The 17,222-nt window shown below is 44.2% G+C and overlaps 1 protein-coding gene across 1 annotated transcript in view; it reads left to right on the forward strand.

Moving 5' to 3' along the window:
* The window catches only part of LOC136576562 (prolyl endopeptidase FAP-like), a 134,765-nt gene that overhangs the window by 39,839 nt on the left and 77,704 nt on the right, over positions 1-17,222 (forward strand). Inside the window, exons 4-5 of the mRNA XM_066575935.1 lie at positions 9,379-9,473; positions 10,219-10,293. Of these exons, the coding sequence (XP_066432032.1) occupies positions 9,379-9,473; positions 10,219-10,293 (170 nt within the window). The remainder of the gene's footprint in view (positions 1-9,378; positions 9,474-10,218; positions 10,294-17,222) is intronic.

A 17,222-nucleotide genomic window follows, 5' to 3' on the forward strand; every position in this document is an offset into this window, starting at 1 on the left:
TCGGTTTTAAACAGATCTGTTTTAACCCCTTACGATTGCAGGACGTAAATTTACGTTTTGGGTGTACAGGGTTTGTATTAAAGAGGATCAGGAGCCGATTCTGCCACATACGATAGATGTGCCGGCTGCTTCTCACAGCTGACACCCGCCAGCAAGAGCCGCAATCAGCACTCACGCTGATCGTGGCTGTTAACTCTCTAAATGCTGCTATCAATCCTATGGTATTTAAATGGACTGATCATGCAGCCGTACAGACCGAGCAGGGGGGGGCAGTGGAAAATGATGGTAGTCATGGTGGCACAGCTGCTCCTCTCCAATGGAAAAACCTGGCCTGGCGCAGCACTGCACAGTGTTAAATTTCAATTCTTATTTAATGTGCTACCTGTAAAGTTGGGTAGGGTAAGATGGTATTTTGTCATGATGCCAGTCAGTATACGGGTAAGGACCTGTTCCGGACAAAATTTATAAATATAAAGATGGGAGAAATAAACCAAAAATGGGGGTATTCAAATAATAAAGTTCTTTGTCTCACCTTGCATTGATTCATTGAACCAAAAATGGAGGTAGTAGCCCTTGCCCCTGGAGAGTGTAGTGTGATACCTCAGTGCAGATGTTGTAGATGGAGGGAAGGGACTTCAGAAAGCAGGGTTAGAGGGTAAAACACCTTATTAGCAGGGAGAGGAGGAGTTCTTTACTTTGCAGCAGTTATACAACTTGAATTACATTTACTTGAGCAGATGATGACAACTGAGATAGAGAAACACTTTTCTTTAGATCTGAGAATTTAGAGTTGAATTTCTCCTTTCTTGACTTTGCACTCAGCTTTACTTCTCTGGCTTTGACTATTCAGATTCACTTGCTTCTTTCTTGCTTATTCTTAGTAACTTCTTGCTGCTGTTTCTTCTGACTAAACATCTCCCTTTCTCTACCTCTCTCCTGCTGACTCTTTGTCTAACAAACATGACTTGGCTTTGGTACTCACACTTGATGTTCCACCTTCCCACCATACTGGCTGTTCCTAGATGTTATTTCTTTCCAATTAACTTAGCTCCTCCCCCTCTACCATTTATACAGTCACTCAAGCCCAAACTGTAAAGGGACACTATTCTACCAATCACAGGCCCTATATTTTTGCTGAGCCTGGTAAACCACTCCCCCAGCTGTTGCTAGGTGACCTGAACTCACTAGAGGCTAGAGAACATTGCCAGAAATCATCATACAGTGAAACATGGAATAACACCTCAAACACATGAAACTCCACATTTATAATAGCCAATAATAAACATGATTTAACTCTCATATAATTACAGAAGTGTGATAGTACCCAAATCTGGGGTACTGCAATCATTGTTTTGGGGGTCCTAAACAGCTGCTTGGTTGCCTTGGCAGCCAGTGGCCTTCTGAAAGCTCCCAGGGCTGCCATTGCAGACTGCCTGTCAGCCCATGCCTGTGGCGTGGCTTGATAGATTATAAAATTAAAAAAAATCTAAAAGATGTCTGGTATTGCTGCACCGATAAAAGTCAGTTATAACAAAGTAAGGGCAAAGTCAGATGAGCGTTTTTTTGTGCACGCCTTTGAGCGCAAAAAAGCATGTCTGATAGAATCATTCATTTCCTATGGTGTGTGTCTGTCTTTTACAGGCGCAAAATATGCGCACCTGCAAAAGATAGGACATCTGTGTGGCAGGAAGCTCCGTGCTGCACGTGAAAAATCCCTAAGGCGAGTCCGCTCATCACTGAACACTGTGACAGCACTGTCACAGTGTTCAATGACAAGGGGACTCCGCGCGGAAATGAAGGAACCCCCTGTCAAAGCTGTGACAGCTGTGTCAAAGGAATGCGATATTCTCCCATTGCTTTCAATGGGACCAACCGCCACAGTGATTTTCCGGGAAGGGCTTTAAATATAATCCCTTCCCTGAAAATCATCCCAAGGTGTAGAAGAAAAAAAAAACATTACTCATGCTTTCAATGGGACCAACCCCCAGCAGCGATTTCCGGGCTCGGGCACGTCTTCTCTCTGTAATCCCAACCCTGATCTAAAGCACTTTCAAGAGGCGGGGATTTAAAAATACCTGCCTCTTTAAAGCACTGGTCATTGCATGACAGCTGAGTGCTGCCTGTGATTGGTCACAGCGTGCAGCCATTCAGAGGTAGTGCTCAGCCATTCATTGAATTCAATGAAGGGCTGAGCGCTGCTCTGTAATTGGCTGAGCACTGTGACCAATCACAAGCAGCACTCAGCTGTTATCCAATAAATGTGTAAACAGTTCCACACTTGTTCATAGGTTGTTTGTGGTATTGCAGCTTCATGCCATTCACTTTGAAGGAGCTGAAATGCAATATCAAGTATAAGTATAGCACAGTGTACTGTTTATTCCTGGCATGTTGCTTTACTGAAGAATTCCTGTAATAAACAAATTCAGGACAAACGCATCGGTATTCAAAGCACTACCACCATGTATATTAAAAGAGGTTGTCCAGGTGGGCAACAAAATGTCTACCATCCATGCAGCTGTTGCAACCCATCTTAGGACAGCAAAATGCATGTAAAGACTGAAGAGGAGAGGTGGGAGTCAGGAGGGCTGTAAGTGGGGAGTAGGAGCAGAGCCTAATGCTACACTGTTGCGGATAGGGTGGTCTTAGGATCTGCTGCATGTCCATGGACCTGTCCCCTTCCATCTATGGCCTGCACATGCTCTCGTCAATCTCGGTGCAGGTTTCCACCGCCTGCACAGATGGCAGCTATTTTGCAGCATTCTTGTATAATCCATTTAAGCTCCAGTCCGGTAGCTTCTATATGGACAATCATTCAGCCAATTAGCCTTACGGCTGGTAGGGGACAGATGACCAGAGGGGATCCCTACAATCAGCTCACTCCCATATCCCTACCTACTTGCCCCCCTTAGCTAAGCCCCAGGGCGACAACTGGGCGGCGGTCCCTGCTCTGACCTAGTGACAGAAACCCCAAGGGAGAGGGACAGGAGACGGATGGTCAAACAAGCTTGGTTAAAACATACCAAGAGCAAAACAACAGAGGGTAACACAGAGAGTAGTCAGGGAAAACCAAGTCAAACCGGGGAGGCATGTGCGCAGTACAAAAGGAGCAAGACAGGAGCAGACAGAAACAAGACTGGAGGGACGTATCTCTTAAGAAGCGACTTGTGGAAAACCCTATGGACCTTCCACGAGTCCGGCAGAGCCAACTCATATGGCATGGGGTTAATGACTCTGGTGACTGAAAACCGCCCCACAAACCGAGGAGTTAGCTTTAGTGAGGGTACCTTTAATTTCAAATTCTTAGAAGACAAATACACCAACTGGTCCATGGCAAATGGTTCTGAAACTGTATGTCGACTCATGCTCCTTCCATGCATCACCACCCGCGAATGCTCCAGGTTACTACGCTCCTTGCCCCACACCTTCTACAAGTTCTGCACGAGTGTGTCTGCCGACGGATTGTTGGTAGGGCAGGGAAACGAGACAGTAAAAGAGGGGTGGCGCCCATAATTGCAGAAGAAAGGAGAAACACCCAACACAGAACTAGTGCGATTGTTTATGGCAAACTCTGCCAGCGCCAAATAGTCAGCCCAAAGATTCTGCTGGTCACTTATATATTCTGAGATATTGCACAAGCTCCTGGTTCATACGGACGGTCTGCCCATTGCTTTCGGTGTGAAAGGCAGAGGAGTAAGACAACCCGATTCCCAAGCACCAACAGAAAGCCTGCCAGAAATGGGTAACAAATTGCACTCCTCGGTCAGAAACTATGTCAATCGAAACACCATGAAGACGTACAATCTCTTTGATAAATATGACGGCTAACTCTGGTGCTGAGGGAAGCTTCTTCAACGGTATAAAATGGCCCATTTTAGAGAACCTGTCAACCACCACCAGAATAACAGAACAGCCCTGAGACACGGGTAAATCCATAATAAAGTCCATCGACAGATGGGACCACGGTCTATCAGGAACAGGAAGAGGGAGAAGCGGCCCCTCAGGCTGTTTACGTACACTCTTCCCCCAGGTGCAAGTGGAGCATGACCTAACAAACTGCTTGACATCCCGAGACATCTGCGGCCACCAATACAATCGGGCACACAGTTGCAATGTCCCTCGGACCCCTGGATGACCAGCCAGGATAGACAAATGGATCTCCTCCAGCACAAGTAGACGCAGTGCACTAGGAACGAACAACCTCCCTTTAGGGAGATCCTTGGGAACCACCTGTTGGACCGCCAGGAGTTGAGTAGAGAAGTCAGATGTCAGAGCTGTAACCACAACTCTCGGGGGCAAAATACTCTCTGGCTGGGAATCATCCACCTCAGAGACCCCAAAACTGTGCGACAAGGCATCTGCCTTCAGGTTCTTAGAGCTAGGCACATAAGTAACAACAAAATTGAAACATGGGAAAAACAGAGCCCAGTGTGCCTGCTAGGCGTTAAGACGCTTAGCGGACTCCAAATAAACCAAGTTCTTATGTTCCGTAAGGACCGTAATAGGGTGCCGGGCCCCCTCCAGGAGGTGTCTCCATTCTTTGAAGGCCCATTTTAGAGCTAAGAATTTCCTATTACCAATATCGTAATTGCGTTCTGCTGGGTTAAATTTCTTAGAGAAAAAGGCACAAGGTTGGAGACCGGCCCAACCTGAGGATTCCTGGGAGAGAATCACCCCTACTCCATGTTCCGAGGCATTGACCTCAATGATGAACGGGTGGTTCAGATAAGGCTGAACCAGAATTGGCGCTGTAGAAAAGACCCTCTTGAGAAAGGCGAAAGCCTCTACAGCCTCCGGAGACCAGGAGTCAACCTCTGCTCCCTTCTTAGTAAGGTCAGTCAAGAGTTTGGCCAATATCGAAAAATTCTTAATAAATTTTCGATAAAAATTAGAAAAGCCCACAAAGCATTGCAAAGCCTTTAAATTGGTGGGTTGCACCCATTCAGTAATGGCCCTAACCTTGTCCGAATCCATACATATGGCCGAAGGAGAAATGACATAACCTAAAAACGAGATCTCCTGTACCCCAAACAGCCATTTCTCCAGCTTAGCAAACAAGTGATGTTCCCAGAAACGCGACAGGATAGTACGCAAATGCTCGACATGGGACTCCCAATCAGGAGAAAAATCAAAATGTCGTCGAGATATATGACAATGAACCTGCCCAACAAATTATGAAAAATGGTGTTCATAAATACCTGAAAAACTGCCGGAGCATTACATAACCCAAACGGCATGACTAAACATTCGAAATGTCCTAGCAGTGTATTAAAGGCAGTCTTCCACTTGTCTTCCTCTCTGACGTGAATCAGATTGTAGGCTCCCCTGAGGTTGCGTTTGGAGAACCACTTGGCCCCCACAATCTGATTTAGGAGATCCGGGATCAAGGGTAGAGAGTACTGGTTCTTGATAGTAATCTTATTCAGGGCCTCATAATCAACACAGGGCCAGAGACCACCATCCTTCTTTTCCACGAAAAACAAAGGAGACTCTGAAGGATGAATATGGCCCTTGGCCAAGCTCTCAGTGATGTATTCATTCATAGCCTCCCATTCGGGAACAATTACATTATATATTTCCCCCTTGGGAATCTTACTTCCATGAATTAGGTCTATCTTGCAATCCCACTCCCGATGGGGGGGAAGGGGGTTGGGGCAACGCTTCAGACAGTTATTTAGAAAACACGTCCTCAAAACCCTCAATATATTTAGGTAACATGAAATCTTCACTAACTGAGTGAACCGGAACCCAAACCAGGTGATCTTTGCAAGTTGAGCCCCACTGGACCTACTCGGAGTAAGCCCAGTCAATCTGCAGGTTATGGAGTCGTAACCATGGCAAACCCAGAACCACATCTACAGAAAGATTCTCCAAAGGAACCAAAAGGAATGCCCCCACCGAGAACTGAAGCTCTGGAGTTCTTTTCCTGACAATACCAGCAGACAGGGAAGTGGAGTCAATTCCAGAGACCCGTACAGGGTGGCTCAGAAGTTGCAGACACTGAAACATGGGCTTAATAAACTCAAAATTCACAAACTTTGCGGCCACACCAGAATTAATAAATGCTCAGCCAGCAAAATGGTAACTACCGTAAATAATAACACAAGGAAGAAACAATTTTGAATATTCCAGAAGTACCTGAGGTCCTAGATGATCCCTCCAGTCATCACCCAGGAGTGTAAGTTTTCCTGCGGCTGTCTCTTGCGGCAGGTGGTGAGCCGGTGTCCTGGATCTCCACAGTAGAGGCATAACCGATGCTTGAGCCGGTACTCCTTACACTCCTGTGGGGACATGGAGCTTAGTTCCATAGGTTCTGCTTCTTTGGTAGGTGAGGTCTGGGCCTGGTTCCCCGGAAGAGCAGGAGGTACTCTGTGCTGAGGGTTGCGTCTGGCTCTAAGTCATCGGTCCGCCCTAACTGACAAGGTCATGGTTTGATGTAACGTCTCCGATTCTGGATGTGACAACAACAAATCTTGTACCGCCTCAGACAACCCAGTCAGAAACAAATCCTTTAACTCCTTAAAGGGGTTGTCTCGCGGCAGCAAGTGGGGTTCAGCACTTCTGTATGGCCATATTAATGCACTTTGTAATATACATCGTGCATTAATTATGAGCCATACAGAAGTTATTCACTTACCTGCTCCGTTGCTAGCGTCCTCGTCTCCATGGAGCCGTCTAATTTCAGCGTCTAATCGCCCGATTAGACGCGCTTGCGCAGTCCGGTCTTCTCCCTTCTGAATGGGGCCGCTCGTGCCGGAGAGCTGCTCCTCGTAGCTCCGCCCCGTCACGTGTGCCGATTCCAGCCAATCAGGAGGCTGGAATCGGCAATGGAACGCACAGAGCCCACGGTGCACCATGGGAGAAGACCTGCGGTCCACCGTGGGTGAAGATCCCGGCGGCCATCTTCGCAAGGTAAGTAAGAAGTCACCGGAGCGCGGGGATTCGGGTAAGTACTATCCATTTTTTTTTTAAACCCCTGCATCGGGTTTGTCTCGCGCCGAACGTGGGGGCTATTGAAAAAAAAAAAACCCCGTTTCGGCGCGGGACAACCCCTTTAATGACGCAGCCCTTTTTTTTTCCATTTTCGTTTTTTCCTCCCCCCCTTAAAAAAATCATAACTTCTTTATTTATCCATCGACGTCGCTGTATGAGGGCTTGTTTTTTGCCGGACAAGTCATATTTTTCAATGGTGCTATTTAATGTACCATATAATGTACTGAAAAACTTTTTCAAAATTCCAAGTGGAATAAAATAAAAAAAAAACCCAACATCTCACCATCTTTCAGTGCGTCTTGTTTCTACGGCGCACAAACCGCAACAAAAACAACATAACTTTATTCTATCGGTCAGTATGATTGCTACGATGCCAAAGTTGTATAGTTTTTTTTTACTATACTACTTTTTTTTTTCAAAAGACATTTAATTTTTTTCAATTATTTTCTGTGGTCATCTTGTGCGCGCAATAACTTTTTTATTTTTCCGTCGACGTAGTTCAGTGATGGCTCATTTTTTGCGGGATGTCCTGTAGTTTCTGATTACTAATTTGGAATACGTACGACTTTTTGATCGCTTTTTATTACGTTTTTTTCTGGGAGACAGGGTTACTGAAAAAGTGCATTTCTGGCTTTCTTTCTTTTTTTTTTTTTTCGGACAACGTTTAAATACCGCTGTCAATGCCGCGGTCATTCCTCCGGGAAGCAAAACTGACGGAACTGTGAACAATATTCTTCCGCTGAGCATCTATCCTGGCGAAGTTTTACCAGCTTACTGACAGCATACCCCGCCCTATCCGGTTCATTATATATTTGACCAAGGGCCAAAAAAAAGCTTTGACTGACTGATGGGGTGATGAGTTGGGAGGCAATGAAACGCCCAATTTTGAGGGTCACCTCTCAACCATGAGATAATCAAGCCCGCTCTCTGGTGTTCTGCACCGAACGAGAGGGCTCGTAAACTAAAGTATAACTTGCAACCCTCCCCGAAAGAAAAGAAGGCTCTGCGGTCACCTGAAAAGAAGTCTGGCATGGTGGCCTTAGGCTCACAACATGCTTCCGGAACCGCAGTTGCAGTCGGTGGGGCTCTGGTAGCAGTTTGTTCCTGCTGCTGATGTCGAGCTGACAGATCCTGCACCAAACCAGTTAGGGCGTGCACTTGGTTCGCCAGAGCAGATACAGCCTCCATATCTGGACTCAACAGGGCCAGTGTTTCTGTTACGGCTAGGGGACAGATGACCAGAGGGGGTTCCCTACAATCAGCCTACTCCTGTATCCCTACCTACTTGCCCCCCTGGGCTAAGCCCCAGGGCGACAACTGGGCGGCGGTCCCTGCTCTGACTTAGTGACAGGGACCCCAAGGGAGAGGGAAAGCCCGGTTAAAACATACCAAGAGCAACACAACAGAGGGTAACACAGAGAGTAGTGAGGAAAAACCGAGTCAAACCGGGGAGGCACGTGCGCAGTACAAAAGGAGCAAGATAGGAGCGGAGTCAAAGGCATAAACGGGTCAAAGAACAGAACAGCTGAGAACATTGTATGCGGTTGCTAGCAGAGCTAAGTCTAACCAAACACTGGCAACCTCTGCTAGCACTCAGCAGCCTGATATGTGAAAGTCCCTGCCCAGACAGGGCAGGGAAAGGTGACAAGCCGATAGGGAAGATGATAAGACTGGTTCTCCCCAGGGCCGTGTACTATACAGAGAGCCATGCGGCTGGACGAAGGGAGCGCGTTCCCGAGCAAGGCGGGGCATGCGACGCCGGCGGAAGCGGGCAACCACCAACATGGGGGAACCCCGACCGGAGCCGCCCGCTCTGACACCCGCGGCGCCAGGAGGAGCAGAGCTCCCCCAGCGGTAACCCTATACCTAACAGTTAGCATCAGCTGATTCATTCAGTGGGATTCTGCTTTCGACAGCAATAATACGGATGCATTTCAGCTTTTGCATTACTTAGTGTTTGGATCTCCTGCACCTCTGCTGGACTAGGCGTAGATCATTATAGGAACTACATCCACTCCAGTAGAAGCAGGGGGAGGTTGGGGCCATGATAGGGACTCGAAATGCACCCATGCACAGCGATTAGAAAGTGGCCGTATGTACACTTGACATTTTTGAAGATCACATGTTATATCTGGGCATTGGGAATGGGATTATCCTCCTTAAGTGGATCACCCAGAAGGTGTGTGGAGACATGCATGCTCCTCTGGGAAATATATGTAAATATATAAAGTCCTTGATATATATCCATTAGGTGGTGCTGCAGAGGTATTGTTCCATCTTCCTTATTTGCATATCTGTCAGCATCTTGTTGGCTGAAGGTGGAAATGTAAAAGTGCTGTTTTTATTGTTTGTCTTTTTATTGTGAAATATATTTTTCACTTTATGCAGAAAATGAATATGTTCATAAAAATGAAGATGGAAATGTCCTAGTTTATAATATGGACACTGGTAGGACATCCATAATTCTGAAGAATACAACATTTGTAAGTATGCAGATTGGAGGAAACTGTTGGATTTTCTTCCTAGATTTTTCTATCTATCTCATATCTATCTCTCTATCTATCTCATATCTATCTATCTCTCTTATATCTATCTATCTCTCATATCTATCTATCTTATAATATATCTATCATCTATCCCATATGTATCTAATATCTATCTATCTCCTATCTATTTGCTATCTATCTATCTCCTATCTATTTGCTATCTATCTATCTATCTATCTATTTGCTATCTATCTCTCTCATATCTATCTATCTCTCTCATATCTATCTCATATCTATCTATCTCTCTTATATCTATCTATCTCTCATATCTATCTATCTTATAATATATCTATCTATCATCTATCCCATATGTATCTAATATCTATCTATCTCCTATCTATTTGCTATCTATCTATCTCCTATCTATTTGCTATCTATCTCTCTCATATCTATCTCTCTCATATCTATCTATCTATCTCTCTATCTATTATATATCTATCTATCTCTCTCATATCTATCATATATCTATCTCTCTATCTTATATCTTATCTATTATATATCTATCTATCATCTATCCCATATGTATCTATCAAATATCTATCTATCTCCTATCTATTTGCTATCTATCTATCTCATATCTAACTATCTCATATCTATCTATCATCTATCTATCTATCTATCTCATATCCATCTATCTCAAAATGTAATAAACTAATCATTTCTACCATTCATCTTTTCACAGGACAATGTGAATGCCACCAGTTATTTCCTATCACCAGACAGAAAATTTGCTGCCTTAGAAAGTGATTACAAAAAAGTAATTTCAATTTTACAATCCAGTGTCGCTCGCCAGATTTACATGATGACTTGGATATTTGTGACTCACATACAGCCTGTTGTTTCTTATTCAAGATGTTAGTTTATTTTGGTCTAAAACAAGGACAGGTAGCGCCAATTTACTGAGAAACCTCTTGGAGGATATATAACGTATTTTACCTATGGATAGAAAGGCACAGGAATAGAGATGAGCGAGCACCCAAATACTCGGGTCCGCGTTATTCGAGTCGAGCTTTTCGGAAAATTCGAGAGCTCTACTCGCGTAACGGACCCCATTGACTACAATGGGAGACTCGAGCATTTTTGTATGTGGGACGCCGGGTCCTGAGCTTTTTTTTTTTTCTTGGTTCATGTGTGTTCTCTCTCTCTCTCTCTCTCTCTCTCTCTCTCTCTTTCTCTCTCTCCTGCCTGCCTGCCAGGCAAAAAAATTGCTATTGACCCGCGCTGTGCTGCGGCAGGGAGGGGCCAAAACAGGCACGTGACAGCGGGGATGAGCCAAAAACTGGGGCAGAGTCGAACATAGCTTGATGCTCGTTCGAGTAACGAGCACCATGGAGTATGCTAATACTCGAACGAGCATCAAGCTCGACAGAGTATGTTTGCTCAACTCTACACAGGAACCTTTTTTGGCAAATATCATTTGTAATATTTAGAGTTGAGCGAACGTACTCTGCCAAGCTTGATGCTTGTTCGAGTATTAGCGTACCCGATGGTGCTCGTTACTCGAATGAGCATCAAGCCGTGTTCGACACTGCCCCAGTTTTTAGCTCCTTCCCGCTGTGAGGTGCCTGTTTTGGCCCCTCCGCGACGCAGCGCGCGTCAATGGAGAGAGAGGGAGAGGGAGAGATTTGGGTGCTCGCTCATCTCTAGTAATATTCTAATAAGTGCATATATGTGAATAATATTTTTTTTATTGTGGGTAAACTTTAAATTCAGAATACATATAGGGTTCGTTAGTTGTCTGTAACTATGGCAACACAATATTGTGCATAGGGGCAGTATATCAAAATTCCAAATTTTCATTTTTTATTTTTGATGGATCATGCATAAATTTTATTATAAAGTCTCATTAAATGGGTTTTCCAAGACCCCCAAAATTGAAAGGGATTAAAACGAACAAAAATTGAATATTTATCTATCGTGGTGGCTCCCTATTCAACTCTGCAGCCATGCTGCCTACCGCACGGAACCTGAAACAAGTGGCAAGCCGTCATATGCTGTTCATTGAGCACGTGACTACTTAGCCAATCACAGGCTACAGCGGCTATAGAACAATCACTACTGAATCCTGTGAGTGGCTGAGCAGTGACGTGCTAAATGAATGGCACATGACAGTCAGACGGTTCTTCCAAGTTCCATGCGGCAGGCAACATGGCTGCAATTCTAGACAAGAACTACCAGGATAGGTGAGTATTCAATATTTGTTCTTTTTAAGTTATTTCAACTTTTCTTAGGTATCAAAAAATGCTTTTAGACTAACATCTGTCCATATGCTATATTAGGGCATATGGACTTCATAAAGGGAGGGGTTGGTCCCTCATTTGAGATTTCTGATAAGTAACAGTGGCTATTGCTCTGGTGGACTGGGACCATCCGTTTCATTTGTATAGTATGAGGTCCTAGGTGATGGACCAATAGTATCATGCTTGATAAAGATCCAGGATGGATCGAAACATCGCAGCTTTTTATACTGAGTAATAAAGCTGTTCTTATTGCAAAGACAACCCTGGACTGCTGATCCATCTCTTCATCATTTGTGGATCCTCAGGTCCGGATTCCCTATAGGATCGTGCACCTGTGGCCAGGTTGTGCCTACTTTGATTATTGGTTGTGCTGTTTTCCATACATTGCTCTTCATAGGACCAGTAGTAATTAACTGATCATTTTGGTCGCTAATTGTAGAGTTGGGGTTATCTTAATGAGGCAGGTCTTTAAAGTAGGGTCTCTTGTGTCTACTACAATTGTATAGTCATGTGTAAATGGGATAAAATGGGAAGATTGAAGACATTTTATAGATTGGTGAGCAATGGCAACACTTTTTCAAGCTACAGACAGGTATATATTAAATTATGAATCTTTATTGCTGGCTGGGAGAATTGAATATGGAATGTCTATAGCCTAAAAGCAAGTAGTTTATCTATAGTCTGCAATGGAATAATATAGTCACATTGCATTAGTAAAATAATACACCAGAGGGGGATGTTTATCCAGAAACTGATGGCGACTCTTACAAAAAGCATAGCTTTAAAATACTATGTTTGCATTTATCAGAACTGAATCTCTTCTAAATTACTATTAGTAATTTTTTAACATATAGCTTATTATGGAGATAAAATATTGCAATGTTCTAACTTGTAATATATTGTAATAAGTACGGCTTATTACATCTGCATCAGCGGTTTTGTTTGGGGTTTGTGTTGCAGAATTCTGTTAAAGTACAGGATGCATGCAATGCTATTTCATCCTGGAAGGTAACAGAGGGCATAGTGGAGTCCAGACGGATCCCATTATAACCAATAGGGCCACTCAGGTCTGGCATGGGCCCCATCTGGCACTTCCGATTCTAACCTTGTTTGGCTCTTAGAATAGAGCTGAACAATAGAATCAACTCACCATATTAGGAACAACGAGAGTATGGCAATGTTCTGCTAACAAGTTCCCAGAGATCTGCAGTGCACGTGGATAGTCTTCGGACCCTTTCACTTTTTCACATTTTGGTATGTTGTTGGCTTGTGCAAATTAAAAAAATACAATTCCAGTTTTCCCATCATTCTGCACTCAACACTCCATAATGAAAAAATGAAAACAGAGTGTTAGAAGTTTTAGTAAATTAAAAAAATAAATATATAAAAAAATTACCATTTTACGTTGGCTTAAGTATTCACACCCTTTAGTCAATTAAAGTGATTTAATTTAGTCAGTGATTGCAGCCTCCAGTTTACTTGGGTATGATGCCACAAGGTTTGTACACCTGGATTTGGGGATCTTCTGCCATTCTTCTCTACAGATCCTCTCAAGCTCTGTCAGGTTGGATGGGGGCCATCTGTGCAGCCATTTTTAGGTCTCTCCAGAGATGTTGGATAGAGATTAGAGATGAGCGAACGTGTTCGTCCGAGCTTGATATTCGTGCGAATATTAGGGTGTTCGGTATGTTCGTTATCCGTAACGAACACCATGCGGTGTTCTGGTTACTTTAACTTTCTTCCCTGAGACGTTAGCGCTTTTTTTTGGCCAATATAAAGACAGGGAAGGCATTACTACTTCCCCCTGCAACGTTTAAGCCCTATACCACCCCCCTGCTGTGAGTGGCTGGGGAGATAAGGTGTCCGCCTGATATAAAAGTCTGCCCCTCCCGCGGTTCGCTATGGATGCATTCTATATGCGCTCAATGGGGCCAGCGGCAGCAGCGCTGACCCCATTGAGAACATATAGAAGACAAATCCTTCTTCTCTGGCACAGCTGTAACAGCTGTAGCAGAGAACAACGATGTTTGCCCATTGAATTCATTGGAGCGGCAATACAGCATGTTCCACTGAATGCAATGGGCTGCCGGCGATCGCAGGATGAATGGTCTGGAAGGGGTTAAATATATAACCCCTTTCCTGCAATTCATCCAGAAATGTGTTACACTAAAAATATATACCGGCGTATAAGGCGACCGGGCGTATAAGACGACCCCCCAACTGTCACCTTATACGCCGGCAATACAGTGGAGCAAAGAATAAAAATCATTACTTACGTTTTTAGATGATCTGCGGCGCTCCTGCAGGCTGTCACTCCCTCCTAATCCACGGCAAAGTATTCCTTTCTCCACGAAAGGCTTGAAATCCCCGCCTCCAGAAACACAGCCAATCACAGCCATTCAATGACATCATGGCTGTGATTGGCTGAAGGCACGTGTCTTTCTGGAGGCAGGGATTTAAAGCCTTTCATAGAGAAAGCTTGTCTGCCGTGGATTAGGAGGGAGTGACAGCCTGCAGGAGCGCCGCAGATCATCTAAAAACGTAAGTAATGCTTTTTATTCTTTGCTCCACTGTATTACCGGCGTATAAGGTGACAGTTGGGGGGTCGTCTTATACGCCCGGTCGCCTTATACGCCGGTATATATTTTTAGTGTAACACATTTCTGGATGAATTGCAGGAAAGGGGTTATATATTTAACCCCTTTCCGACCATTCATCCTGCGATCGCGGGCAGCCCATTGCATTCAGTGGAACCTGCTGTATTGCCGCTCCATTGAATTCAATGGGCAAACATCGTTCTTCTCTGCTACAGCTGTTACAGCTGTGCCAGAGGAGAACGATCTTTATGCTGACAGTGGGGGGGGGGGCACTCTTGCCGCTATTGTGGCTTAATAGTGGGACCTGTGAACTTGAGATGCAGCCCACCATGTAGCCCCTCGCCTGCCCTATCCGTCACTGTGTCATTCCCATCACTTTCTTGAATTGCCCAGATTTTCACACATGAAAACCTTAGCGAGCATCGGCGAAATACAAAAATGTTCGGGTCGCCCATTGACTTCAATGGGGTTCGTTATTCGAAACGAACACCCGGACATCGCGGGAAGTTCGTTCCGGATAACGAACACCCGAACATTTTGGTGTTCGCTCATCTCTAATAGAGATCAAGTCAGGGCTTTGACTGGGCTACTCAATGACATTTACAGAGTTTTTCTTAAGCCACTGCTGTGTTGTCTTAGCTATGTGTCATTGTCTTGTTGGAAGATGAACCATCTGCACTCTGGATCAAGTTTTCATGAAGAATATCTCCTTGCTCCTTTCAGCTTTCCATCAACCCTAACTGGTCTCCCTGTTCCAACCGCTGAAAAATACCCGTACAGCTTGATGCGACCACTACCAGGCTTCACTGTAGGGATGATATTGGGCAGATGATGAGCAGTGACTGGTTTCCTTCAGACATAACATTTAGAATTGAGGCCAAAGAGTTCAATTTTGGTTTCAACAGACAAGAGAATCTTGTGTCCACAGACAGTCCCTATCCAACCTGACCGTCTGATAGCCCTTCTGGTACTTTTTTGCAAACTCCAAATGGGGTTTCATGTGTCTTTTACTGAGGAGAGGCTTCCTTTTGGCCATTCCACCATAAAGCCCAGATTGGTGGAGTGAAGCAGTGCTGATTAACCATGTGGAAGTTTCTCCCATCTGCACACAGGATCTTTGGAGCTCAGACCGGTGCCCGTTTGTTCTTGGTCCCTCCCCCTACCAAGGCCCTTCTCCCTCAATTATATATATATATATATATGCTTTTTAATCAAGGTGTAGAAACATTTCAAAGATCAAAAGAAATGGGAGGCCTCCAGAGCTAGCTAAATATCAAGTATGATACCAAAGGGTGCATTCACACGAGGGTATGTGTACATAGGTGCGCACAAAACCGTGCACCCACGTACGTACACAAACACACGTGAATGCACGTCCATGCAGCATTGCTTTTAATGGGGCCGTGGCTGCTGTCGGCAGCCCAGTTGAACGCAATAGGATGCCGGCAACCCCTGCAGTGATTTTTCAGGGAAGGACTTAAAATATAAGACCTTCCCTGAAAGTCACCTGTGGATTGTGGAAAAAAAGCACAGAATGATGGGGAAAACCTGATTTTTTTTAATATTTGCACAAGTCCACAACATAACAAAATGTAAAAGGAGCAAAGGGGTCTGAAGACTTTCCAAATGCATTGTATATGTAATTAGCAGAATAGTCCCCCTACCAAAGAACGTATGTTAGCATTTTACTAAAGAATTAATAGTTCAACAATATATCTACCTTTGCAACATTTATTTTACTGCTCCAAAAGATCTAAAAAAAAATGAAGGCTTGACAAAAAATATCTTACCGTTAAATATATATATATACACACACATACACACAGCTCCTGTGAAGTCCAATATTTACAGGCTACGAATGTACGTACCTTTATATTGTCTCCCTTCCATGCATGCACTTTGTAAGACATTTGGCACACTTCACTTTATCAATCTTTTTCCTTAGACTTGTGTCTGAAGTACCAGTCGTAATAAAGGTGGGCCATTATATGTTGCCGACAGTATAATGTTACGTGAACATTTGGGATCTCATTAAACTTTTCAATTACATCTAATATACATATATAAAGCAGCAGAGAAACAATTCGTGGATTGCGAAAGGGTTTGGTAGCTCTGGGACATATAATTAAATAGCTCCACATAAAAAGTACAAAAAGGTAGAATGACCTCATCGCAGCTCGTCTCAAATAGGTCTATAATGCATTTTATGAGAGGAGTAGCCTCTGGACCATAATAAATTCTCTGTCAAAAGAATATAGGTGGAGCCGCTTGCAAAGGTTTAACCAGAAATGTCCTCAACTAATGTCATTTAAATATGTAGCTAATAAAAGACGACTTGTGTGCATGCTAAGGTTGCACGTGCAGATGGTTCAAAATTCACTAAACGTAAGTAGTGTATAACCGAACCACCCAGGTGTAAGATAATCCTCTAGAATTAACCCTTTCCAATCCACTGTCGGACATCTTTAGACATTCTGATTGAAGGCTTTTCAGCTCCAATGTCAGAAGACATCCAGCAGGGTATTCTTACCGTATATTACTGGCCGCTCTGTTGTCGGGTGCTTCTCCAGCATGTCCCATACTGCAGTACTGGCTCTAGCCAGCAGATGGCGCCATTGTATAATGGCAGAAAGAGAAAACCCCTTGGAGACTCTGAATCCAAAATTGGATTGCAAAGGGTTAAAGTGTTCCATCAACTGCACTCATTGAAGGGCCCCATATACATTAGAAAATCAGTTAACACCCTTCTCCCAAATTGTCAGTTTCGAGACCTTCTATCAGTGCATAAGACCAGCTTTAGAATGTGGTGTCACTAATTTCCAATAACTCATTTATTAGATTGCCATAGC

Source organism: Eleutherodactylus coqui, chromosome 8 (assembly GCF_035609145.1).
Source record: "Eleutherodactylus coqui strain aEleCoq1 chromosome 8, aEleCoq1.hap1, whole genome shotgun sequence".
NCBI lineage: Eukaryota > Metazoa > Chordata > Amphibia > Anura > Eleutherodactylidae > Eleutherodactylus > Eleutherodactylus coqui.